The sequence below is a fragment of the Portunus trituberculatus genome, chromosome 46 (genome assembly GCF_017591435.1).
Source record: "Portunus trituberculatus isolate SZX2019 chromosome 46, ASM1759143v1, whole genome shotgun sequence".
Taxonomy (NCBI): Eukaryota; Metazoa; Arthropoda; class Malacostraca; order Decapoda; family Portunidae; genus Portunus; species Portunus trituberculatus.
The window spans coordinates 10,809,058-10,836,557 of NC_059300.1; the positions used below are offsets into that span (position 1 = coordinate 10,809,058).

Sequence of the window (27,500 nt, forward strand, 5' to 3'; positions counted from 1 at the left end):
CTCTCTCTCTCTCTCTCTCTCTCTCTCTCTCTCTCTATTCACGTACACTTGAAAGGATGAATAATTTGTGATTGCATCTCCATATTGACTAGATTCCTCTCATCTCTCATTCTCTTTCGTCTCTTCTCTCTTTCTCGTTTCTGGCTCTTGTTTCTCGCTCTCCTCTCTCGCTCTCGTTTCTCTTATCTCTCTCTCTCTCTCTCTCTCTCTCTCTCTCTCTCTCTCTCTCTCTCTCTCTCTCTCTCTCTCTCTCTCTCTCTCTTAAATATTTGTGGGTCTTTTTTCATCCATCTTCTCATCATTTCACTCAGTTTTCTTCGTCTCTCGCCCCAGAACGGCTCCAGACAGCGTGGAGTCAGAACTGGTGTGCAGCGGAGAGCATGGACGGGCACAGAAAGGTCTCGGCATCATGCTCACCTCCTTCTTCCTGGTGGCTCAGGTGGCCGGCGTGGGCGTGCTGGCTCTCCCGTGGGCCATCGCGCAGACAGGTGAGCTAAGAGCCATTTCCACGGCCATTAGATCATAAGAAAACGAGGCTGTCAGGTGTACTCGTGGCAGTCCCTGTATGAGCAAAGTTACCTAATTCCATCTATCATCCCCATAGATAAATTTGTCTTATCTTTTAAAGCTCCCTATTGACTCAGCTCTAACACCATAGTTACTGAGTTTCGTCCATTCCATTTATCAACTACCTAAATAATCAGTTCCTTCCTATTTCTTTCCTAAACCTGAATTTCTCAAGCTTAAACCCATTATTTCTTGTTCTGTCCCCGTTACTGATCTTAAGAATTTTGCCATGTCCCCCTTGTTCAGTCTTTGTTTGCCAGTTAACCACCAAATATACTTCAGCCGTGATCAGCTTCCACAGTCAACTTCAGTCTGCACTAACACCATGGTTACTGAGTCCCTTCCATTTATCAACGACCTATAGAACCACTTCCTTCATATTTCTTTCCTAAACCTGAATTTCTCAAGCTTAAACCTATTATTCTTGTTCTGTCCCCGTTACTGGTCCAAGATTCCTCGTTTGCCAGCTTACCATCAAAAGTATTTCAACCGTGATCAGCTTCCACAGTCAACTTTAGCCTCGGTTTTTCGTTTGGGAGCTTGCTAAAAAAAGATCTTGAGAGGCACTGTCCTTTTTGTGAGCTTACCAACCCAAACTCTTCCGTACCGATTATTATTAAGCTGCTGAACAAATAGAAGACTGTGAAACTGACCCAAACACTGCGAAACTATACAAATACACCCATGTTCGCTGCATTCCAATTGTGTGTTCTGAACTTATGATTAGGTTAAGGGTATAATTAGTACAGTGGAACCATGCGTACTTTGGGGTCCGATGGGTCTCCAAGTGCACGGGTTCGAATCATGTCCACGGTCCGAGTGTAGGTTGGGCTTCCTCATTCGGGGCAACGGTTTCCTAGCGGGTGGGCTTTTGGATAGGAGGTACCCCATAACAAGTATCCCCTTTAGCCTATAAATTCCCGTGAAAAGCCCACATGGTATTAAAACAACGGGGAGTACTGATCTAGGAAAACAATAGGGATGAAAGTAAGTAAATAAAGGCCCTTCTAAGGTGTCAGCCCGTACGTGATTGCTAGGGTGGGTGGGCGAGGTGCGGTGTGTCGGGGCTGCGGGTGTTGAGTGTGGCTTTCGCGGTAATGGAGGGGGAAAGAAGGAGGTACGTACAGGAAATTGGGAGAGGTGCGGGGAATAGATAGATGAGGGAGGCTGACGTGAGCGAGGAAAGGCCGGCGAAAGAAGGGAAGATGAATGAGAGAGAGAGAGAGAGAGAGAGAGAGAGAGAGAGAGAGAGAGAGAGAGAGAGAGAGAGAGACCGTAATTGTAGTTAAGAATAAAGTACCATAGCAACATACGTATCTCCTCTCTTCCCTCACTCCCTTCCCTTATCTCTCTCCCACACTCTCTCATCTCCTCTCCCCTCCTCTCCCCATATCTTCTCTCCATCTCTCCATCTCCCCTTCTTATTCTCTCTCTCTCATCGCTCCTTCATCTCCATCTCTCCTTTTCCTCTCTTTATTTTCTCCTTCTGTCTCTTTTTTTCCTCTCCTTTTCTTTACTTTTTTCCCCTTTTCTTGTTTTTTTTTCCGTGTCTCTCTCCCCTTCTTCTCTTCTATACCTTAATTCATGACTAGTTTTTCATCTCTCTCTCTCTCTCTCTCTCTCTCTCTCTCTCTCTCTCTCTCTCTCTCTCTCTCTCTCTCTCTCTCTCTCTCTCTCTCTCTCTCTCTCTCTCTCTCTCTCTCTCTCCAATGATCCAAATTTCTGTAGTTTCTTTGCGCATTTTTTTTGTTCTCTCTCTCTTATTTATCACGTCTTGTGTGGACTTCGGCTTTTCAACATTTTTTATTACTTCCTCTTCTTTCTCCTCTTTCTTCTTCTCCTCGTCCTCCTCCTCCTCCTCCTCCTCCTCCTCCTCCTCCTCCCTCTCTTCTTCAGTCTGTGTAGAGCTATATAGGAATTGCTTTGCCAGGGAAGATAACATAGTTTGAAGCAGCTATGTTCTCGTCTTATTGGTTTTTCCTTCCTTCCTCCTCCTCCTCCTCCTCCTCCTCCTCCTCCTCCTCCTCCTCCTCCTCATCCTCCTCCGCCTCCTCCTCCTTCGTCGCCTCCCTTTACTTCATTGTCTCCTTTCTAGCTCCATGTTTTTCTTTTTTCGTCCTCCAAAAAATTTCCTCTGGTAAAGAAGTTCTGATAATAATAGAAATATGAAGCGAAAATAGTAGTAGTAGTTGTAGTAGTAGTAGTAGTTGTAGTAGTAGTAGTAGTAGTTGTTGTTGTTGTTGTTGTAGTAGTAGTAGAAGTAGTTGTAGTAGTTGTTGTTGTTGTTGTTGTAGTAGTATGTAGTAGTAGTAGTAGTAGTAGTAGTAATTGTTGTTGTTGTTGTTGTTATCATTGCTGAAGAAATTTTTTGTGTTGTTTCGAGCAGGAAATTAGAAAAAAGAGACGTAATATGATGCTTTCTTGTGCCCGACTGTCTTTTGTTATCTCTCTCTCTCTCTCTCTCTCTCTCTCTCTCTCTCTCTCTCTCTCTCTCTCTCTCTCTCTCATTAACTCCCATACATTACACAATCCTCTCTTTCTCTTTCTCTCCCTCGCAGGTTGGGGTGGGCTGGCGCTGCTGATTGGCCTCGGGGTGTGCGTGGGCGTGTGCGGGGTTCACCTGGGCACGTGCTGGGTCATCCTGGAGGAGCGGTGGCCAGAGTACCAAAGGGCGTGTAGGAAGCCTTATCCCGCCATGGCCCTGCGCACTCTTGGGAAAGCTGGCTGGTGGGTATCCGTGTGTGTGTGTGTGTGTGTGTGTGTGTGTGTGTGTGTGTGTGTGTGTGTGTTGTTGTTGTTGTTGTTGTTTTCTTTGTGTTATTAGTTCGTGTGTCTTTCATCTTTTTCTGTTTTAGTTTGTGTGTGTGTGTGTGTGTGTGTGTGTGTGTGTGTGTGTGTGTGTGTGTGTGTGTTATTATATTTTTTGTATATCTTGTTTGTTCTATTGTGATTTTTTTTTTTTTTTTTAATATTGAACGCTGTTGTCAGTAAGTTAATTTTTTGCCTAACTGTCTATATATGTAGGTATTGCTTACATGTATGGATAAGTAACTCTCTCTCTCTCTCTCTCTCTCTCTCTCTCTCTCTCTCTCTCTCTCTCTCTCTCTCTCTCTCTCTCTCTCTCTCTCTCTCTCTCAATATTTTTTCTCACATGACTAACAAGATAAACCATCTCGCTATTTCACATCCCCACTCCATAACCTTTCCTTCCATCATCTCTCTCTCATGTCTTACTCGTTCATCATCATCGTCATCACCTACTTTTATTCTACTACTTTCCTAACCCTCCTTTGTGTCTCTCCGTACAACTTTCTCTTTTCCCACTTCTGCTTAACATTCCACAAAAACCGTCGCATCTTTAACCTCTCCTCTCATTCCATTACCCTCTTTGATTATTTCCCGATATTTGATCCTGCTGGTTCTTTGTGCAGCCAGCCAATATATCAGGTAGTTGTTTTCCTCTCCTTCTTTCCCCCTCCTAGTACCTGTCTCTGCCATTGTACCTCCTTCTTCACCCTCATGCACATCGTCAACGTGGTGCAGTGTTCTATGTTCCTATTGTTGCTTTACAGTCAATCAATTAGTTCCTTTCCCTCCCTCTTTTCTCTCCTAATACACTTCCACTGTACCTGCTTGTCTTCACCCTTAGGTACATCGTCAACGTGGTGCAGTGTGTGACTCTCTTCGGCGTGTCCATCGTGACCATTCTCCTGTCAGCTGAGATCGTGGAGTCTGTGTTGAATCCTCTGCTGCCCAACGTGACGGTCTGCACGTGGCTAGTGGTGTGCGGTGCGGTGCTGGTGCCTCTCTCCTGGCTGGGCACGCCGAAGGAGTTTTGGTGAGTGTAAAGTGCTGTATTGTCAAACGCTTACCTCTCCGTTATTCTCTGTCTCTCTCTGTGTCTCTGTCTCTCATATTCTGAAAGACTTCCGCGCCGCACCTTCACTATTTTCAAAGGGCTCTAGTTGAAGTGATACGGGTTTTTAATGATTTTTCTGTAATTTTAGTGACATGCTAACAAGTTTTCTACATTACCAACAGGAAAAATATTCTTTAGAACTCGGTTAAAGGTTTCTGTAGTCTTTGAAAATGGTCGCGGTAAGAGAGATGCGTTTCTGAATATGACGCGCTCTCTCTCTCTCTCTCTCTCTCTCTGATCATGTACACAATTCTCCTTCATAACACGGGTTGATTTTGTTATCTTGCCTGTGATACGCCTACTGAAGGAGAAATTGGGTTTTATGCGTACGCTAAGTGCCCGTGTGTGTTTCACTGTTTGATCTGCTGCAGTCTCTGACGAGACAGCCAGACGTTACCCTACGGAACGAGCTCAGAGCTCATTATTTCCGATCTTGGGATAGGCCTGAGACCAGGCACACACCACACACCGGGACTACAAGGTCACAACTCCTCGATTTACATCCCGTACCTACTCACTGCTAGGTGAACAGGGGCTACACGTGAAAGGAGACACACCCAAATATCTCCACCCGGCCGGGGAATCGAACCCCGGTCCTCTGGCTTGTGAAGCCAGCGCTCTAACTACTGAGCTACCGGGCGTGTGTGTGTGTGTGTGTGTGTGTGTGTGTGTGTGTGTGTGTGTATTACGCGCGTGGTTACGTGAGATAAAGATGCTTAAGATGAATCACTTTGCATCATATTTATCTCTTCCTCCTCCTCCTCCTCCTGCTCAGCTCCTCATCCCTCCATGTTTTCCTCCCCTTCTCTCCTCCCTCCGCCTCTTCCTCCGTCACCTAGTACCTCCTTTGTAATTTTACCTTCCTTTTACCTCCCTCCCCTCTCCTTCCTTGCCCTCTCTCTTTGTAACCAGAGCTACGCCATTTCTCCCTCTTGCAAGGTCAATATTCCTCCTTTCCCGCTTTGTTCTTCCTACTAAACGATCTTCAGTGCTATTTGCCCTCCTTTGTAATCTCTTCCTCCTGTCTTAATCTTCTCTCTTCCTTTCTCACTCCTGCCTACTCTCATTTGATCACTCTTTCTTACTCAGTCTTCCAGTAAGGTCTAATAGAACACGGGGTCTCGTAACATCTCTCCTCAGGTTTCTGTTTTCTTTTTCACAAAGGCAATGTTGTAAGTGACATAAATACCTGCCTTGCTTATGCTTGTTTGTCTTATCTTTGTTATCTTTGCGTTAGTGGTGTGTTGTTCAGTTCATTGTTTCAGCCTTTGTTTCTTTACGGCTGTTGGTGTTGTTTGTGTTGTTTGTGTTGTTTGTGTGGTTGAAATGTGTACTATATTAACAGTAAATCCTTTTCAGTTTTTTTTTTTTTTTATTATTTTCATATATACTATATCAACGATGATTCCTGTTCAGAGTGTCTTTTGATTATTTCTTTATGATGGTTATCCTTTTTGTAGAAGATCTTTTGAAGTGGTTAATAGTTTTACAAGTGATTAATTTATCTGTTATTATCTCTGTGGTTATTCATTACTTCACCTGTTATATGATTAATGCTTTCGTCATCACCAGTAATTCTTCGTCGTTCGTATATTATCTTTGTTCAGTCACAGACCAAAACTTATCTGTGAATGAATGTATGTAGGTTCACTATCTCTTTGTCTTCAAGTTTGTCAACACTACACGCCTGATATAAAGAAAACTGTATCCTTTTATCAGTACTAACGCTTGATACTTAACTTATTAGCATGTTTCATATTGGTTATACTTTGAAAACTCATCATTTCACCCTCCTTTTTACTTATCATAAAAAAAACACATCCTTTATCAATAATAACTCTTATATTTCACTAACTTCCATCTTAGTCTTAGAACTCATCACTTCACTCTCCAATGACGCGAAGAATCAAGGCTCCTCTCGTGTCCCGCAGGCATGTGTCCGTGTTGGCGCTGGTGGCGGCGGTGGCGGCTGTGGTAGTAGTAGTCATCAAGATCCTGCTGGAGCCGTTGGGGGAAGGAACGCTGCACTCCGCGCCCACCACACAGTCCTTCTTCCTGGGCTTCGGCGCCATCATGTTCTCCTTTGGCGGCGCCGTTGTCTTCCCCACCATCCAGAACGATATGTCTGACCGCACCAAGTTCCCGCACGCCATCGTTGTGTCCTTCTGTGGTAAGTGCTCTCTCTCTCTCTCTCTCTCTCTCTCTCTCTCTCTCTCTCTCTCTCTCTCTCTCATCGTCAAGCTCTATGTGAAGGAAGAGATGGATAGACTTTAGCGTGGTGATTATGAGGCAGCTGAGTATTTCTTGTGCGCCTTGTTTATGTCACGCAGATCTATCTCAGAGTGGTGCGCCGTCCTTCCCACACCCACCCAGCACGCGCCCTGCCTCCGCCACACTCACACTGGGGCGAACGGCGGCTGACAGGAACGAGAAACCACAGAAATGCCTTGCTCTCGACACATTTACCGCTCTCTCAACAAACGTGATCTTGTTATTATTTTTTATTTGTTTATTTTATCTATTTATTTATCTATTTATTTTATTTATTTATTCATTTTATCTATTTATTTTTTTTTTTACTTTATTTTTTTTTTGACGTGGGATAACTTGAAATTTATGCAGCACGTCCATACGAGATCGAGACGGAGTGGAATGTTGTATGCGCAAATACGTATGTTAGTAGAGTTTTGTGTGCGTGTGCACATATGTCTGTGTGCTTCAAAATGGTTAGGTTCTTTGATCTTACTTTTCTTTTTTTTCATTAACGTGTTTTTTTTCTGCTGGTGCTGGACTGGATTGGCGTGGTGCAGTTCACGTGATGCCATTGAGGGGGCCAGATGGAGCAAGGCAAGGTGGAGTGGTGTGTGGGATTGGAGTACGATTTCAGGGAGATGGAGCTGGACGGGGTGGACATAGCGGGATAATGGAGATGGGAGAGTCATTCTAAAATCAAGTGGAGAGGGGAAGGCTGTGCTGAGATCAAGTGAAGAGACCCATATTCTGAAACGCGTTTCTCTCTCAACATCACTACTTTCCAAAGGCTCCAGTAAAAGATACTCGTGTTTTTAAGGGGTTTTTGTGGTTCTGTTGATAGATTGACAAGATTTCTAGTTTATTAAAATGCAAAACCCGGCTAGTTGTCTCTGTGGCCTTGGAATTATTGTCGTAGTGGGAAGGGAAGGCGGTTCTGAATAAGGGAGTAAGAGTGTTTTGATGATAGACTGACAAGCTTTCTAGTTTATTAAAAAGCGAAACCGTCCTGAAAACTCGGCTAGTTGTCTCTGTGGCCTTGGAATTATTGTCGTAGTGAGAGGGGAAGACGCTGAATACGGGCGTAAGAGTGTGACGAGTTGGAGTGCTATGCTGGACCGAAGGAAAAGCTAGGTAGGATTTCAAGAGACAGGTGAAGGTGGGGCTGGTGCTGGACGGGGCTGAGTGTGTGGCTGCTACAAAGTTGTGCGCTGTGAGGTGCCAATATTGCTTCGTAAGTGCTAAAAGTTAAAAGAATGTGTTTCTGACTGAATAGTAAAGTGTTTCCAGCAATTTTTTTTAACTTTTCTTTGCATCTTCTCTATCCACCTCACGTGTCTTTCACCAACGTGTCTCTCTGCCACGACTCTCTTGATCTTCCCTCTACACTTGTCCTACATCTCAACACGACCTCTCTGACTATTCTATAATATATTCCATCTCCTCTGCGCCTTGCCTATCTAATCTCGTATCCTTACTTCTCCTCCCTCACCAACAGTTCCCTTGATCTCCCTTTTCATGCCACATTTTTGTCCTACTTCTCTCCATGACCTCCGAATATTTTTCTTCTATACACGTCTAGTCTATTCATCTCATTGCCTTTAACTCACCTGCTCTCATCCACAGCCCTCTTAATCTAGTAACTGCTCTTTTATTTAACACCACATTTGTCTTCCCTGGTTATTGCATGCATACTATATTCAATTTTCTTCATATATCTTGCTTCTGGCTCTTTGCCTCACCTCTTGTTCTCCCATCTTCACACCACATCTCTCTTATTGCTTCATTTTATTTCATTCCCTTTATACCTCACGTTTCTATAACTTCTTACTTTTACCTCTCTTTCTTTCACCAATAGCTCTCTTGTTCTCCCCTTTTAATACCACATCTCTCTCTCTCTTATTATTCCATTTTATTTCATTCCTTTTATATGTTTTGCCTCTATAACATCTTCACTTTACCTTGTTCTTTCTTTCCTCGTCACATCCCTCCTTTTCGTTTATATATTTCATCTTTTTTTTTATGTAAGAGGGGAGAACTGACCAAGAGCAACAAAAAGATGAAAAGAAAAGGCCCACTCAGTCGCCAGTCTCCCCACAGAACCGATAGAATTAGCCAAAGGACAAGGACAGATGTCTTGAAACTTCCCTCTTAATAAACTCATAGGAAGTTAGAGAAATACAGACACAGGCCTCTATGACTCCTCTTCACTTGCTCTTTCCTCTTCACATCTCAACTGTCTTATTACTCCATTATATTCCTTTCCCTATTAAATTATCATGTCCTCAGCTTATCATATCTCATCTCTCCTTCTCCCGCAGCTCTCCTTGTGCTGTACCTGCCCGTCGCTGCTCTTGGATACATGCAGTTCGGCTCTTCACCTTGTCCTTTCCTCTTCTCATCTCAACTATCTTATATTCCTTTCCCTGTCAAATTAACATGTCCTCATCTTCTCATATCTCACCTCTCCTCCTCCCGCAGCTCTCCTTGTGCTGTACCTGCCCGTCGCTGCTCTTGGATACATGCAGTTCGGCACGGATGTAGACACGAATATCCTCCTAATGGTGCACGGGCCGACTGTCACTGTGGTGGAGGTGCTCATGCTGCTCAATAACCTCTTCACCTACGTGCTCATCATGAACCCTCTCTCCCAGTCCCTAGAGGAGGCCGTCAACCTTCCTACCAGTGAGTGTTTCCTGGGTTTGCGTTTTCTATGCTATCTGTGTAAGTTATTTTTCGTTTTTTTCTTATATGTGTTTCCTCGTTTTTTTTTTTTTTTTTTTAGTTTTTTTTTTCCGGTTTTCATTTTATATATTTCTTGTTTCTCTTTTCTTTCCTCGTTTTCTTTTCTTTGTTAGTTTTCTTTTCGTTTTCTTTGTCATATTCGTTTTCTCGTAATTTTTATTCTTTTGTACGTGTTTTTTGTGGGTTCTCCCTTCTTTGTTTTCCTTCTTTTTTTATCTCTTGTTCTTTTCTTCCCTCGTTTTCTTGATTTTATTCTGTTTTTAGCTATTATTTTCATCTATGTTATCTCTTTTCTTTTATTGTCCCTTCTTTATTTTATTTTCTTCCATTGCCTCTGTGTAGCTCCTTTCCCTTCTCTCGTTTCCTTTATGTATTGTTTTTAATTCATTTTTCACGTCCTCTGTGTAACCTTTGTGTTTTTCTTTGCTTCATCTATTTTTTTTCGAATCCTTTGTGCATGTACGCCTTTGTTCCTCACATTTACCCTTTGCATCCTCTTTACTTTTTTTTTTATTTATTTTCTTCTTTACATTTTTCTCTTTCATTTCCCTTCATTCCCTTTCATCCTTTCCTGTGTATTCTTTTTACCCTTTTTCATTTCCGTTATGCATTCATGTTTCTCTCGTTTATTTCCATACCCTCTTTTTTTTTTCTCTCTCTCTTTCACTTTCATCCTCCTCCACGCAGACAGGGTCACTTCACAAGTCTGGCTGTTGATCTACATTCGCTTCCATCGTGTAAAGTGTTTTCCATTAATTCATACCCAATAATCTGCAGATAAACTCCTTAACCCTTTCAGTACTGGGACACATTTTTACCTTGAGATTTGTGTACGATTAGATCATTTTATTGACATCAGGAAGGGTCTATGGAGGACAGATGATTAATGGTCAGAGTCTTCACTATTCTAATCCCCCACATAAGTTTATGAAGCTGTCTAGAATCACCAAATAGTAACCAGAATGAATATGGAAAAGCATCATGGTACTCGAGGGGATAAAAGAACTGACAGACTCACAACAGCACGGAGAATTAAAGATCGGGAGATAAAAATAATGAGTGACATGCTAATCAACTTCTGTCCACTATGTACTGTAAATTCTATCCTTCCCGTTCAATTCAAGTCACAGTTCCTTCAGTCTGCCCGCACTCATATCAGCTGACGATCAAAATACACGTTAAAATCTGAGAACACCTTTTTTTTTTTCATCACTATAAATCTCATGAAAGGCTAATCGTGAGTAATGTTCAAATGAGGAGAGTGCTTGAGTGTTTGATCTGTGTGTGTGTGTGTGTGTGTGTGTGTGTGTGTGTGTGTGTGTGTGTGTGTGTGTGTGTGTGTGTGTGTGTGTGTGTGTGTGTGTGTGTGTGTGTGTGTGTGTGTGTGTGTGTGTGGGAGAGAAGTTGGCCAAGGGAAACAAAAAATATAACCAAAAAGGCCCACTTGATTGCCAGTTCCCTATAAGGTTAGAAGAGTTAGCCAAAAGTCTGGAACAAATGTCTTGAAATTTCCCTCGTGTGTGTGTGTGTGTGTGTGTGTGTGTGTGTGTGTGTGTGTGTGTGTGTGCGTGCTTAAGAGGTGAAGTCACTCGAGCCAAGGTATGATGGGAAAGGAAGTCGTTAATGCGTGTTGCCAGCAGTTGTTTGGGTGTTTGGCAGGTTATGGCGGCGACTGGTAGACATGTTAGGGCTTCTTTTCTTTTTTTTCTGTTTCAGTCTAGTAGCAGTGTGCCAAGCTACTGTATTACCACCATTATTTTGCTTCTCAATATTTTTTTTTCTTATTCAAGGAACGTAAAAAAAAATAGACCAGATAAAACTATAATGAGGCAGAGTTCTATATATTTTTTTCTTATTTAAGGGATGTAGAAAAATAAACAAGAAAAAGCATAATGAGGCATTTCTATATATTTTTTTTCTTATTTAAAGGGATGTAAAAAAAATAATAAACCAGAGAAAACTATAATGAGGCGGAGTTCTAGAAATTACCGCAATGTGTGTCTTAATTTTCATCCGCTGACAGTGTTGAAGTCATTAGGAAAATAACAAAAAAAAAATTAAATCCTATCTTAAAATTGTTGGAATTTAAAGAAACGTGAAAAAAAGGAATAAAATCAGGCAGTGTTCCAGAGATGACCATTCACATCTGTAAAATTATTAGAGGATTGTGAAAAGACAAAAAAAAAAAATAACTAAGGAATAAAATCAGACTGTTCCGGAGATAACCAGTGTGTGACGCCTTTCCTCTCCGCCGCCAGGGTTCGGGTGGCGGCGGTGCTTGCTGAGAACCAGCCTGGTGGTGGTCGGCGTGCTGGTTGGATTGGCGGTGAAAAACTTTGGCCGCATTCTGAACCTGATTGGAAGCTTCTCCGTGCCGTTCCTCACCTTCGTCCTGCCTCCCATTTTCTACATTCGCCTCTGTGACTCCAAGGAAAACGGCAACTGGCCCAAAAGGTATGTTTGTGCTCGTTACGACTTTTCGCTCTTCCCACACAGCTTTCTTAATGAAGTTGGTTATTCCACAAACCGCACCTGTCGTTCAGTCAACTACTTGACTAATTATTTGTCTTATTCCCTATTCTATTGACCATAATTATTTGCCTTATTCCTTTTTCTATATGCGCCTTATTCCCTTATCCTTAACTTATCCTTCTTTTCGTAATCAAGTGTAGTTCCAAACACGTCAAATTGAAGCTGAAACTCTGAACGAACTGTTGACTTCCACGCCATCTAAAAGGAACTACTGGCGTAACTACTCAAAGCTTCCCAGATCAGTTAAGGAGTTTGATTCAGGGCCGTGACGCAGTATTAACTCCATTTGGACTCGCGTAATAGTAGCAGACTATAACCATCTCGAGCGTTATACTTGTTTTTCTTTCTCAAGTCCCAGGAAGTTGCCTTGAGGCCTGGCTCCCCCAAAAAAATAAATGGATATTCAAGTCACTTCGAACTCTGTACAAGGTCGACATGACAGAAGAGCGCACCAGTACGCCAGTGCACCACGTCCCTGTGCCAGTATTCATGCTCCGAAAGGCGCTCATAAGTCAATGGCATGCGTCAAAAGCCCTCAAGTTGCAGCTCCTGCCTGTGCTGTGCGTGGCGTAACTCGCAAGCACGGGACCTCAACTTCCTGGTTCATTATTGTTAATGCGTGCCGCCTCCGCCTCCACCTAAACCTCTACTCCCATCCCCACCCCCAGCAACGCAATCACCGCGGCGAGCGTGTGCCCAGCAGGTGCCTCAGTGCTGAGCCGATCACTGACTTTAATGAACACGCGTAATTGAAAGGCCAGCTAACCAGTGGTCGTGTTGACGGATCAAAAGGAAAAATCTTTTCAATTTCATTAGTAAGATGAATGCAAATAGAATACGAACAAGCTTTAAAGTATAAGTACGAATACTGCGGGAATATTGGAATTAGTCCCACTGCACTGAAGTTTTCTATCCCTAAACGATTGAGTCGAAGTGTTTACTTTGTACGCGCTTAGAGAATAAAGTGAGAAGGAAACCGTTGCCGAGGACGCGGAAGCCGTGGCCGCACACACGACAATGTGAACCTGTCTAAAATGAGTATCTCGTGTGTTACTAAAGGTGCGGTGTTCAATGACAATTGTATATTGAAACATTTTATGTATTGTCAGGTAGTAATTTATGTACATCTTTGTTTATTCATCTATCTAGCTACATACGAATACCTATATATCTATTGGAGTATGTATCTTTCTATCGCATTTATACATTTGTTTGTTTGTTTGTGTGTTTGTTTTCAAAATCTACTTCCTGAGAGTGACGGATGAGGGGGATGCCTTTTCAATATCTTCTTGATCAGCATCTGGTTTGACAAGTTGTAATCAAGTGGATGGCACTTAAATGCAGACTTTTAAAAAGGAAGAAAAGAACTCCAAGGTGGGAATGAGTAAGTGGAGAGAAGGAAGAAACGTGAGGCAAATATTGAATATGTCTGGCGCAGTGACGGAAGACTGGACAGAGAAGGAGTCAGGAAGATGAAAGGAGGTGAGGTGGATGCAGCAAACCAGAAGCATTCCAGGGCGTGTGAAGAGTTATTGGAGGGACGGAAAGAGAAAAATGTTGAAACTTATATGATAGCATTTCTGTGTGGAAGTTATCACCATCTCGGTCACTCTGAAGTAAAAAGATCTGTAGTGCATTGGGTGTCCCAGGCGACCGAGTGGTTGGGGTGAGTGTCCTTTACTAAAGCATTGATTCTTCCTCAGGAATCTGACGCCCCTGCACCGAGCCATGCTGTGTCTACTTGTAGTCGTGGGATCAAGCTGCAGCCTGGTGGCCACCTGGACCTCCCTGGAAGCTCTTCTCGCGCCCTCCGACTCTGCGCTGAACTGCTTCGAAGTATAAGCGTTATCGCCTTATCTTTCCTCTGCTGCTGTTGTTGTTGTTGCTTCCTGGGATGCGTAACGGAATACTTCCTGCCCCTGCTGTTGTTGCTGCTGCCGATTTGATTCCAATGGGGTGTGTGTGAAACTGACTAGCCTCTACTGAGTGTGGCTGAAGAAGCAGGCGTCAACGAAAGCTGGTAGCTGTCGCATTGGCAAGAGCCGTGAACGAGTTCACTGTGTAGCTCTAATGGGGATCATAGGAGAGTTATACCGTCGTTTGTATCCTGCACCATACTGTAAGTCAGTGAAACATTAATCATTGCATTTATAATCACCATCTGACGCTCCGGTGGGACTCGAGCCAGGCGAGGTGGGCGCCAGAGGGTTGTTGGTCTGGACAGCGACCCTCGGTAGCGCCAGGCAAGGGCTGAGCAGGATTTGAAGTCTGGAGCTGTTAACTTTTTATTTCATTTTCATTGTTGTTACTGTTAAGTTTAGTTCCTGCAGTCTATGAAGGGGGCTGCCTTGAGCAGGCTGTGACACGTGTTGGAATAGTGCCTGGCGTGATAGCAGGCGAACACGGTGTCACCATTACAATACACTTATGTACACTGCAGGCAATTCATTATCACCACCATTATGTTACGTTACATCATGTATGACTCAAGGTACATCACCACCTGTTTGTAGCATGACGTCACAAGGAAAATGTCTTCATTTTATGTTCAATATTCACACAAGTATTTTATATAAGCTTGTATGTCATTCCGATGCAAGACAGTCATGTTACGCCGCCGCCGTGCGTTCTTTGAAACAATAAAGAATCATTATGTGAACCTACTCTTGCTTTATTGAGTCACACTGAAGATGTCACCACCACATCCCCACGTGCTCCTCCCTCGTATTGTGCCCGTGGTCAGCGCTGGAGCTGTGGTTAGTGGCGGCGATGGCTGCGTGGCTGAAGGCTGTAGGAGCTTGTCTGCGGCCTGGGGGAGGTGGGGGGCCATATTTCTCCCTCAGGTGGTTCTTCAGCTGTATCTCGAGATGGCGTGTCTGGTTGAGGTACTCCTGCAGCTGTCTCGAGTACTCTTCCCTGCCAAATCAGAGGAAGAGACAAACGTTAGTACTGAAATAAGAACATAAGAGCATAAAAAAAAGAGAGAAGCTGCAAGAAGCCATCAGACCTACTGTACACGTGGCAGTCTCTGTATGAAACAAATTATCTATATCCACATAATCACCATCCATTAATTTGTCTGACCTTGTTTTGAATCAAGCTCTCCGATGATTCACCACTAACAACCTGATTACCACGTGTATTCCATTCATGTACCTCTCTATCTAAGAACCACTTCCACCACCACCATCTGTTTCCTTAGATTTAACTGGTCAAGCTTGAACCCAATATCAAGTGAGGAGAGGTGACAGGAAGAGAGGGAGAGTTATTGACACACTGCACCCATCTGTCTGTGTGGCTTTATTGACCTGTGGGGCTATTCATACCTGTAGACGTGGCGCTGCTGACGATGGCGCAGCTCATCAGCCTTGGACACCTGCTGCCGCCTCTCCTCCTCCCGCCTCGCCCGTTCGTGCTCCACAGCTTGCATTCGTGCTGCCTTCTGTCCCCGCCAAGCAAAACATGACGAATTGATATATACTCATAACTGTTTTATGGTGTGTGTGTGTGTGTGTGTGTGTGTGTGTGTGTGTGTGTGTGTGTGTGTGTGTGTACAATTTCCTCACATGGATGTTTTCCTATAAGTCATCACTATGGAAAGAGCTCATGGCTGGTGTTTTTCATCATGGTTAATTATCATGTGTGTGTTCTTCCTTAAGAGAAATAATGTTGTGCTTCCATAACTGAGAAAGTTGAGACTAATGGATTTCAAGAATTCCAACAAGTATTAATTTCATTTTACCACCAGTCGGTAACGATGGCCATGATTAAAAGGAAACATAACCATTTCTCTGATAATTAAGAGGTAGTACGAGCCAACTATGGCGTCCCATTAACAGTGCTTCTTTGCTCTGCTTTACCTCGTTGGTTGAAGCTTCGAACTCAGCGACACAGCTAATGAAACCGTGTCATAGAGTTTCATTAGTGTAATTACTCTTTGATTGTAAAGTTGATTAAGACGTTATGCTTGAATGGGTAGGATTTGTCCGCTAACCCGCTAACCCACTCTCTGAAGCGCGAGCAGTATGTAAAGAAATCCATTTCTTTTCAGCTCCAATTCAGCCTTGGCAGAATCCCGCCCCCCGCAATGCGTGAGTCTGATAGTAATTGTTCAGATCGTCAAGTCTCAAGCAAATAGGAAGAATGAGGTGTTCGAGGAGTTTCAGGTCAACTCTCGCGGTGAATGAGGTATTGGACAATATTCTGAAACACTTCTACCCCGCACCTAGACTACTTTCAAAAGGCTTTACTTAAAGTTACACTGTTTTTTTAGTGTGTTTATGGTTCTAGTGACAGATTATCAAGATTTTTATATTATTCACAGAGAAACACTCCAAAACCAGATTAATTATTTCTGTGCCTTTTGAAAATAGTCGTGGTGAGAGAGCAAAGTGTCTTCCAAGATCGGACTCGGACTCAGTACCGCTCGACAAACCCAGTACTTTCCCTCCACCACACACACGGTCACGCACACACACCGGCAGCCCTGCATTACCTGCTGTTCGTAGATCTTAGTAAAGCGCTGCTGGAGTTCCTGGCGGTGTCCGGCTTTCTCCTCCTCTAGCATTTCTCGCAGCCCATAAAAGAGAAGAGGAAGTGGTAACAGCGACCGTGGCGACAGCTATACGAGGGCCAATGGGAAGTGGAGAGGTGAGCTGAATATTTTTAGTGTAGAGGGGGAAATGATATTGTGTGAGGGGAAATATTGGATACACTACATAACACTTAAGTGGGCTTGGTGAAATTTAGATGATTCTGAAGAAAGGAATCGCAATTTGAAATCTTTACTTCTATTACTGAACAGCTATTTCCCTGAAGGACCTTGTTGGGTTGCAAATTATGATATATTTCAGCAACTTCTAAGAATACTTGTTACTTGCAGAGTGTGAGAGGAATAGGAAAGATTTATATTTTTGTGACACTTAATTAAGTGTCAGTGCTGGAGGTGAGTTGCAAGTTTATAAATATCACGAATTATTAACCCCTTCAGTGCCATGACTAGTTTCCATATTCATTTTTCTTAATATTTGATGAATTTATACAGCTTCAGAAACTCCTGTGGGGTTTAAGATGTCGAAGACTGTGGCCATTAATCTTCCGACCTCCATAGACCCTTCCTAATGTGAACAAAATCGTCTAATCACACTCAGACTCATGGTAAAAAAGCGTCCTAGTACTGAAGTGTGTTGGAAATGAGTAATTATTGCAAAAAAAGAATTAGTACCATGTTGGAGGTATATTAGTTATCATATATATATATATATATATATATATATATATATATATATATATATATATATATATATATATATATTTATATTACCATGAAAAAAAAACCGGTGAGTAAATGAGTGAATGACGAATAATTAGTGATCTTCAGCGCGTTCAATCAGATAGCTCCATAATCCAATCGTACAGTGTTAGCCAGAATAAAGAAAAATCAATATCGTGTTGCAGGATGTTAAATATTCTCTTTTCCTTTACGAATTTTGATTATTTTGCAATATTAAAAAAACATGAAGAGCAACCGCGCTATAATCTACAAGAGACGAGACGAGACGAGACAAACGAGACGAGACGAGACAGAAACGAGACGAGACGAGACGAGACGAGACGAGACAGAAACGAGAGGAGAGAGAGAGAGAGAGAGAGAGAGAGAGAGAGAGAGAGAGAGAGAGACATTCCCATGATGCAGATATGCGTTCCCTACTCCCTCGGGACTCGTGGATGTGACTCCCTTAATTAACGCCTCGAGCTGCAGTTAAGTGGCGTAATCATTAACCGCGTGCTGGTGCTACAGGGTCGAGGGCGCTGAGCAAGGGACGTGGCAGGTGAAGTGGGTAATTCATTCATTTCGTTCTGATTGTTTTTAAGACGATGAAAAATGTCGGTATTTCTTCAACGAAAGTTTTCTATGCTTTCCCCTTCCTCACTCACGTCTTGATCTCGTTCGTCTCTCTCTCTCTCTCTCTCTCTCTCTCTCTCTCTCTCTGGAAGTAAGATAGCCCCTAAAGATATGATAAATAATCTTGGAGTAAATTTTGACAAGTACTTGACGTTTGATAAACATATAAATAACATTACCAGAAAGAGCTTCGGTACGTTAGTCTATCTAAATAGGATTAAAGACTACCTGAGTTCTGATGCAAGAACAATTGCTATAAACTCTCTTGTATTAAGCTCAGTGAATTATGGTATGAAAATATGGGGATCTACTAACGCAACTCAGCTACAACGAGTACAGAAAGTACAAAACTTTGCTGCTAAAGTTGCACTGAATGGAGGGACTAGGCGTGACCACGTCACTCCTTTCCTGAAAAAGCTTGGATGGCTAAGAATTGAATATAAATATAAATATGAATTATGTGTAATGACTTATAACATTTTGAATGAGAGAATTCCGCACCATATTCTTCCCCTACCAAAACTCAGTGATCTACGGCTTCTTCCTACCAGACAACAGAATCAACTGTATATCCCTCACACTAACACACACACTGGGGCTCGCTCAGCACTGGTGGCCGCGCCACGCCTGTGGAATAGCCTTCCCGCTTGTCTCAGGAATGCCGCCACCGCTTCTTCTTTTAAACGACAGTTGCTACGCCACTTTTAGTGCAACAGTTTAGTACTCCATAACTATTGTACAAATTAAGTGTTTTTCTTGTTTTACTATGTTTTTAATTTATTTTGATTATTTGTAGACTTAGTGTTTTATTTTTCTTATATAATTTTACTCATTGTCGTTTTAAGACATTAGTTTTACCGTTCTAAAGATTTTAGTGCAGATAGTATAGTCTATCTACTTTTTATGTATTTGTGATTTTTCCTATATAGAACAATCTTAAATATTGTTTACATGTTGCCTGACCCAATGTTTCTATGCTGTAAACACCATGTAAGGAATAACCATTGTATTTTATAATGGAATAAATATTCTGACTCTGACTCTCTCTCTCTCTCTCTCTCTCTCTCTCTCTCTCTCTCTCTCTCTCTCTCTCTCTCTCTCTCTCTCTCTCTCTCTCTCTCTCTCTCTCTCTCTCTCTCTCTCAAATTTCTGTTGCCTTAGGGAAATAAAAGGCAACATATCTGCAGGAAGTCTCAGTGGGTGTGGCCTGCCTGTGTTCAGTACCTCGAGGAAAAACTCTCCTTAGCTACAAAGTCTTGGCCAATGTTGAGTTCGAAAGTTTCTCGTTTTTAGTACCGCGTAAGACAGCCTCGCGTGGGTCCTCCAGGGATAAGCTTGACTCTAGAGGAGGACGTCAGAGATGAGCTTAATTCACGAGGAGCAAATTATTCATACGCGTTGGTGGGAGAGGTGAGAGCGAACGTTTCTTGTCAGAGGTTCATTAGTATCTCCCGTGTTCGCAGATGTTCCACATGTTGTTCCTGTGTCGAGCTATTACTTACCGACTCTTAACACCTTCACTCCTGGGACACATTTCTGCCTTGAGATTTGTGTACGATTAGATCATTTTATTGACATTAAGAAGGGTCTATGGAGATCAGAAGATTAATGGCCACAGTTTTTAATACTTTAATCTCCCACATAAGTTTCCGAAGCTGTATAAAATCGCCAAATAGTAACCAGAATGAATATGAAGACGCGTCATGGTACTCAAGGGGTTAATTTAACTTTTTTGTTGACGTTTGATCCACTGTTTCTTCAACTTTTTTTTCCACTTGGTAGTATTTTTCTCCCCGTGAAAGATTTGTTAAGCAAGTCAAACTCTTACCTGATTATCTAACTCAATCATTCAACTCGGAAACACCGCAGACTTGTTAGCGCTTACTTAATACAAGTTTTGATCAAGTTCTGAACAAGTGCCGGAGTGCAAGCGTGCCGGGAAGAACTAAGTAAAGGTCTCCAAGGACGGGGCGTGTGGTGCAGGTCCTGACAGCTCACGGCCAGACCCATCCGAGGACCCAATGAACCGTGTAGCTTGGCTCGGCAAATTACGTTAATGCTTCGTCTATACTTCTTCCTTTTTTTATGGGTTTATTCATTTATATTTATTCTTATTTACGTATTTATTCTATTTATTCTTTGTATGTTATTTTTTGTGAGTTCATTCTTGGTTCATTCTTGGTTTGAAATCTTACGATATCATTTTACAGCTATCCTTCGCGTCACTCTGGAAAACAAAACTTTTATTCGTATCACTCTTGATTGCATGATGGATCCAGTATCACATAACTCTTGAGATTGTAACACCTGTACGTGATTCACACAAGCGCTGTGAAGACTATCAACTATTTAACATAATTCATTAAGCATTATTTTTTTTCTTGTCTTTCTCTTTATTGCATTATTAGCTTTTGTTTCTTTATCGTTTTCGTGGGGCGGAACTAATCTCGTACAGGTGACTAGACTTGCAACAGGTGACTAGACTTGTAACAGGTGACTATAGACTTGTAACAGGTGACTATAGACTTGTACAAGTGACTATAGACTTGTACAAGTGACTATAGACTTGTAACAGGTGACTAGACTTGTAACAGGTGACTATAGACTTGTAACAGGTGACTATAGACTTGTACAAGTGACTATAGACTTGTACAAGTGACTATAGACTTGTAACAGGTGACTATAGACTTGTAACAGGTGACTAGACTTGCAACAGGTGACTAGACTTGTAACAGGTGACTAGACTTGTAACAGGTGACTATAGACTTGTAACAGGTGACTATAGACTTGTACAAGTGACTATAGACTTGTACAAGTGACTATAGACTTGTAACAGGTGACTATAGACTTGTAACAGGTGACTATAGACTTGTACAAGTGACTATAGACTTGTACAAGTGACTATAGACTTGTAACAGGTGACTATAGACTTGTAACAGGTGACTATAGACTTGTAACAGGTGACTATAGACTTGTAACAGGTGACTATAGACTTGTAACAGGTGACTATAGACTTGTAACAGGTGACTATAGACTTGTAACAGGTGACTATAGACTTGTAACAGGTGACTATAGACTTGTACAAGTGACTATAGACTTGTAACAGGTGACTATAGACTTGTAACAGGTGACTATAGACTTGTACAAGTGACTATAGACTTGTACAAGTGACTATAGACTTGTACAAGTGACTATAGACTTGTACAAGTGACTATAGACTTGTACAAGTGACTATAGACTTGTACAAGTGACTATAGACTTGTACAAGTGACTATAGACTTGTACAAGTGACTATAGACTTGTACAAGTGACTATAGACTTGTACAAGTGACTATAGACTTGTACAAGTGACTATAGACTTGTACAAGTGACTATAGACTTGTAACAGGTGACTATATACTTGTAACAGGTGACTATGGACTTGTAACAGGTGACTATGGACTAGTACAAGTGGCTATAGACTAGTAACGGGTGGCTATGGACTTGTAACGGGTGGCTATGGACTTGTAACAGGTGACTATGGACTAGTACAAGTGGCTATAGACTAGTAACGGGTGGCTATGGACTTGTAACGGGTGGCTATGGACTTGTAACGGGTGGCTATGGACTTGTAACGGGTGGCTATGGACTTGTCACGGGTGGCTATGGACTTGTCACGGGTGGCTATGGACTTGTAACGGGTGGCTATGGACTTGTAACGGGTGGCTATGGACTTGTCACGGGTGGCTATGGACTTGTCACGGGTGGCTATGGACTTGTCACGGGTGGCTATGGACTTGTCACGGGTGGCTATGGACTTGTCACGGGTGGCTATGGACTTGTCACGGGTGGCTATGGACTTGTCACGGGTGGCTATGGACATGTAACGGGTGACTATGGACATGTAACGAGTGACTATGGACTTGTAAGGGGGGACTATGGACTTTTAACGGGTGACTATGGACTTGTACTGAAGACAATCCTGCACCAAAGACTATTAACATCACCAAGACTTCATGTTATCTTTGTCCCCCATTGCCATATTTTCCTGTATATTCACGATCCCCTGCCGCTCTCCACCTGCCATTACCTGCAGCGGCGGAGGTAGAGCTGCTGCTGCCACTCCTCTTCCCGCTGGGCCACCACCTCCGCAACCCGCTGAGCTCGGCTGCGGCGCTCCCCACACGTCAGCCAGTCCGTCTGCGGGTCCGCCATCGGGTATCCCTCCTGCTGTTATCTCCTTCGTGGATATTTCATTCCAGTAATTCCTCCTCGCCAAAACTTAACGCTCAAGGTCGTATTCTCGTTAATCTTGTTTCCCATGGCTGTCCGTCGTTTTCTCATTAATCTTGTTTCTCATGGCTACCCTTATTTCTGTTCCACTTGATGAAATTTGGGATTTTTCTCTTTGCTGCTATAGCTAGTTGTCCTTTGTCAAGATTCACAGCACTATAAAAGTTATTTACATGTCACACACGGAAATGAGATAAAATGGAAGATTATTTTTGCCTTGTCTCCGGCCACAAAACTATTTAGGATGCCGCAGTACTGAAGTAATCAATAGTCTTAAAAGATTTACATCATTATGATAAAGATGTAACAGTGAAAAGGCTTCCCTATCATAACTCCTCATTACTTTGATATAAAAAAAAAAAAAAGTATTCATGGAGCTGACAATATTGAACTACGCACTGTTACATTTTTCATCGCCAGTTGCTTCCCTTGGCTCATAGAACCGCACACACACGTGCCTACCAAACCGTTTTCATAGAGCACCACTGATTGAAAGCTGTAATGTCACACAGAATCGAATCACGTAGGCTTTTGTTGTGGTTTGACGAAGAGGAAAACATTGTTACCTTCACAACCTGCTTCCTCGCGTCCCTGTCACCATAGCAACTGCCAGCGATAACACGCACCAACGCTAACACACACACACACACACACACAATGAGAAACTGATCTTGAGAGAAGAATATGACATCCGAAGCACAAGATCGCATAGTAAAAAGCTGAGAAAGGGAAGATGTCCGAGAGATATTAAAAAATATAGTTTCCCGCAGAGATGTATTGAGACGTGGAACAGTTTAGATGAAGAAGTAGTGTCTGCAAAGAGTGTGCACACTTTTAAAGTAAGATTGGATAAGTGTAGATATGGAGACGGGGCCACACGAGCATAAAGCCCAGGCCCTGTAAAACTACAACTAGGTAAATACACACACACACATTGAATGTAGGTATAAATAACTTGGATAATTGGTAATCATATTGAGACGCTTATAGTTACAAGTCCCGTCAAATATGGTGAAGTTCACTACCATCACTCCTAAATAGAGAACATTGGTCGTGAGGTAGACTTGTGAATTACTAAGCGGTACTTGTCTAATGTAAAGAAACAATGAACAGTAACTTTTAAAAATCGGTGATTTGTCCTGATCTTGACTAAAATTTTGATAAAAGTACAAATTAACTGCCGCGCCGCGGGAACTTGGGTATTGTGGCTACCAGCGAGTCTGAAATAGCTTTTCGTGTAAATATCTGAAAAACGTCCGAACAGACGTAAGGCCAGAGCCGCGTCCAGTCGATCAGGCTGTGCCCGCGAGCACATGCAGGCAGTTTACCTGTTGATTGGCTTACTGCGTGTTCCCTGTACTACACCTTGTACTTGGAATGGCGTGTGTGGCGGAGTACCCAACGCTAAACACTCGATACACTCGGGACCGTGGAAGAGAGGACATAAGGTGGCGGTTATCTGTGTGCTCCACGCGCTTTGCTAAAGTAATTGAAGGTTTGGCCAATCAGTTTTCCCCTCCTTTTCAAACTGTTTTTATTTCAGCCTCGAGAGCTGCTCGTATGAGAAAATATTTGGAATTACTGCAGAATTGAATGATGTCGCTCTATAAATAGACCACCTATATTGAATAGCCGGTGATGTAAGCGAACGATGAGTGTTTTCAAGTCTGCGCTAATGGAGCGAGTGAACGAACCACGGACAGACAACGCCGAAGCCTGCTATTCAGACATACGAACCCAATACTAGATCTCTCGGTCTATTGCACCACAAACGTTCTACTTGATTTCACCAGTAAGGAGGAAGAAAGGCAATCTGCTCACATATTTATCAATACTTCATTATCTGTTAGTTTATTTGATTATCGAACTTCCCGATTAATACCGTCAGGTGAGGACTGCTTGAAGAGGGCATCACGTGACCACCACCACCTTACCATTCACTCCCTTCAATCAGACCGGACGTGCCCCAGGTATGTATGTTTTTTGTTTGAAAGTATTATTACTATTATTGTTAGTATTTCAACATTCTAAGCTTAAATGACGGCAAGGAGTTGAAGGTGAATTGATGTAGAAGGTAGAAGTAAAGGAATGAATAGTGATGTTTAAGTAAAGGAAGAGAGAGAGGGTGGCACGAACAGCGAATGGCAGTTAGGGAGAAAAAAAATAGACGTGGTTATCAAAACTAATATTTGTTTGTTTTATTAAGTTTTCTATACTGTGGTGATGGTGGTGCAGGAGGTAGCCATGGTGGAGTATGGCGCGTTGTTGAGGGGCGCGAGGGATGCTTAATAGTACAGGAGCTAGCAGAGATTTGTGAGACAATTTGAGTACCAAAGGTTTGAGGGTTGCAACATGCAATTTAACCCAACAGATGAAAATTTCAAGAACTCTTAAGTTCCGCAAGTGGTGCACTCACGGGTGAGCACAAATGAAAGATGGCCTAATTTTCCATTTGTATGACATGTTGAGTACATCAATAAAACTAGTGTCAAAGTCTTCGTTGTAGGCTGCAGATTCAGTATTTACCACTCTTAAGTGATGCTTTTGGGGGAAAGTTCATTTCTGAGTGCAATTAAGATCAGGCGTTACATGTGCTAATTGGCCAGTTTCACCGACATTTGTAGTACACGTGTGAACTAGTGTCAAAATCATTCTTAAAGGCCACCTTTTCATATAATATGTAACTCTTAAATGACTGATGTGGGGAAAAGTTCTTTTCTGAGTGTAATTAAGGTCATATTCAATTAGAAGCAGCTCGCAGGCATCATGGTCCTTGAAAGTGACGATATGTCAAGAGGTTGGCCTGTTATGAATGAACTTAGTACCATAACAATATTTTGTAAAAAAAAAAAATACAAAGTTCTTTTTTTTATTGCAAATTCATATTAACTATTGGTATATTCACATCAAGAGTCATATTAACTATTGGTATATTCACATCAAGAGTGTATATGAAGTAACATTTTGATACATCTGTTATCCAGTAACATTTGATTCAAAGAGATTCCACAATAGCACTAAAGTGTACATGCATGTACTAACTATCTCCAGATGTAATTTAATTACAATTTTACATAATTTTTATGCACTCACATTTAGCTGTATTCATCTAACCAGATGCTGCTGCAAAAACAGCATCCAACAAAGTCACATTACAAAACTTCAGAAATGAATGCTAATGATAAACAATGAAATTTGTAAATTACGATTTCAAAGATATAAAAGCATGTGACATATTCATTTATCTAATACTCCACTTAAACAATGATAAACAACAGGTCCTAACTCCATAGAGAAATATTCATTCAGTATCACCAATATACATACATACAATCTATAGTACCTAACAGATGAGAGCTACTAAGCAGATTGGAACTACAACATGCAATGAAATTCCAATAAACATCAAACAATAACAGTGTATTAACTCTAGTCTTCTTCATCTGAACTGCTTTCATCTTCATCAGATGACGATGCTGCCAAAGCATCATTTGACTCGTTAACTTCTTCAAGAGCATGATCATCTGGCACTAGTGTATCAGGAAGTTGTGAACCCTCAAACCAGATTGGCTCATGTGTAGTTAGCAAGTTGCCACCCCATCCTCTACACGGGGGTTTTGATTCAAGGTTGGCTGATTAGCCGCTGCCCACATCTTTGCTACAAAGGCAGCACGGTCTATGTGCAACTTCATTTCTGATTCATAGGGTGGCAAGTTGCTTGCATCGATTCCTTTGAGCTTTGCCAGGGGATTCTTGCCTGTCATCTTTGGCCCATATGAGGTGACAAATTTTTGGTATCGGTAGTCATTAAGCTGTGTTCCAGGTTTGGTTGCTCCATACAGTGATGCAGTATACTGCAACAGAACTGCTTGATTCTTTGATGACAATTGGCATTGTGCCATTTCTGCAAATGCTGCTTGCACTTCTAGATGCTTCGTCATTTTCTCAAATGGTCGTATTTTGCCTTTGCGAACCAGAGCTGACGTGTAGTCGGACCCCGTGAATGCATGAAACCCGAGGAGAGACTGACACAAAGATTTTCCAATTCCTCTGCCATGGCTGTGATGTTGAGGAACCGCCTCTTGTTGCCTGCCTGTGTGCCAATATCCATCCACAGGGTGCCTGGGATTCCTTCAGAATGGTATATCAAGATGACTGCAATATCCGTGTCAGATGCTCTCACAGTGATGTCACAGCCTTGTTCTGCTACCTCCTTTGCATGTAACACGATCTTGGTGTCTGCTTCCAGATGGTTTGAGGCAAATTCTGCAGCCAGTTCTCTTCTCATGCCATCTTCATCCACGCTGAAGTGATAACATGCTCCTGGTACATCGAGGAAGAGATGACGTTGTCCAAGGATCGATGTGTATGCAGGGTTCTGCCATTCATTTGCAAGGAAGAGAGGCAGTTGTTTCTTGAATGAAGAAGACTTCAGACATTCATTCATGTCTCGAGGGAGTCTCTTCTGTTGTGGTCCAGAAATGTTGTATGACTTCTCTGTGATACCTCTTCTTTGTCTTTCAGCATCTTTCAGTATCTTTCAGTGAAGGTGTAATATAGTCATCAAACAGGAGGTGAATTCTTGGAGCAGGTGAGCCCAGAGCCATGTATCAGAATGGTCCTGGCTAGTCCACCAAAAGTGGGTGGCAGATTTGGTGGCAAAGTATGCAGCAAATATTGGCCATCTATTAGGCAATGGTCCACTTTGTCTGGTTTGGTCCCACCTACTTCATCGGTGATTGTTGTCTTCTCCAGATGATTCAGCAACTTGCTATAGTCTCATCTGGCATGCTCAACATCAGAGGGACAGGTGTCAGTGGGTATTTGAACACATGTTTCAGGTCCAGGTCTGTTTTAACAGCAAGCACAAGAAGCCTTCCCATGAGGTCTCGTGTACACTTCAGGCTGGCAATGTTCTTGTCTTGTCCTGTGATTGCTTGCTCCTGCATCAGCAAATGACTTCAACTGCATCTTCTTAATACTGCTTTCAAACCACTTTGGATCATTGGTGCAGTGAAGTGTTGGTGAGCTCTCTTGCCATTACAGGGGACATTAAGGAGACTCTTTGATATCATCTGCTACACCTCTTCCTGTGCTGATGTTGAAGAGTGTGTCTTCCACACACTGCAAAAGGATTGGAAGTGTCTGCAATGTGATTTGTGATTTTCTTCAAATCCATGTTGCTTCACCTTGATGACAAATCAGCAGTGACTGAAACAGACAAAATAGGTCTCCATTTTGTTAAGAGAACTCCTCCTCTATTATTATTTTTTTTTTTTCTATTATTACTTACTTCTCAATTGTATGTAT

At 42.3% G+C, this 27,500-nt stretch overlaps 2 protein-coding genes across 7 annotated transcripts in view; one reads left to right on the forward strand and one right to left on the reverse strand.

The window, feature by feature from the left end:
* LOC123520276 (amino acid transporter AVT1B-like) overlaps window positions 1-14,672 on the forward strand; it is a 56,884-nt gene extending 42,212 nt beyond the window's left edge. For all 6 annotated transcript variants that reach the window (XM_045282425.1, XM_045282424.1, XM_045282422.1 and 3 more), the window contains exons 3-9: window positions 334-488; window positions 3,126-3,294; window positions 4,217-4,405; window positions 6,418-6,656; window positions 9,218-9,421; window positions 11,740-11,935; window positions 13,717-14,672. In XM_045282425.1, the coding sequence (XP_045138360.1) occupies window positions 334-488; window positions 3,126-3,294; window positions 4,217-4,405; window positions 6,418-6,656; window positions 9,218-9,421; window positions 11,740-11,935; window positions 13,717-13,855 (1,291 nt within the window). In that variant the 3' untranslated portion in view covers window positions 13,856-14,672. The remainder of the gene's footprint in view (window positions 1-333; window positions 489-3,125; window positions 3,295-4,216; window positions 4,406-6,417; window positions 6,657-9,217; window positions 9,422-11,739; window positions 11,936-13,716) is intronic.
* LOC123519708 lies at window positions 14,286-22,752 on the reverse strand. Its single transcript, XM_045281210.1, has 7 exons — window positions 21,988-22,752; window positions 21,869-21,879; window positions 21,471-21,770; window positions 16,811-16,872; window positions 16,509-16,634; window positions 15,340-15,455; window positions 14,286-14,929 (listed from the first exon to the last, which is right to left on the reverse strand). Exons 1-7 carry the CDS (start codon window positions 22,110-22,112, stop codon window positions 14,707-14,709), a joined length of 963 nt encoding a protein of 320 aa, XP_045137145.1. The 5' UTR covers window positions 22,113-22,752; the 3' UTR covers window positions 14,286-14,706.
* Window positions 22,753-27,500: the final 4,748 nt, after the last annotated feature.

Coding starts and splice junctions, on each gene's coding strand:
- LOC123519708 (XM_045281210.1), bottom strand. CDS start 22,112: ATGGCGGACCCGCAGACGGACTGGCTGACGTGTGGGGAGCGCCGCAGC. Junction 16,635..16,810: donor TTCAGGGAAATAGCTGTTCA/GTAATAGAAGTA, acceptor GCCCTCGTATAG/CTGTCGCCACGGTCGCTGTT. Junction 15,456..16,508: donor CTAAGATCTACGAACAGCAG/GTAATGCAGGGC, acceptor TGGCGGGGACAG/AAGGCAGCACGAATGCAAGC.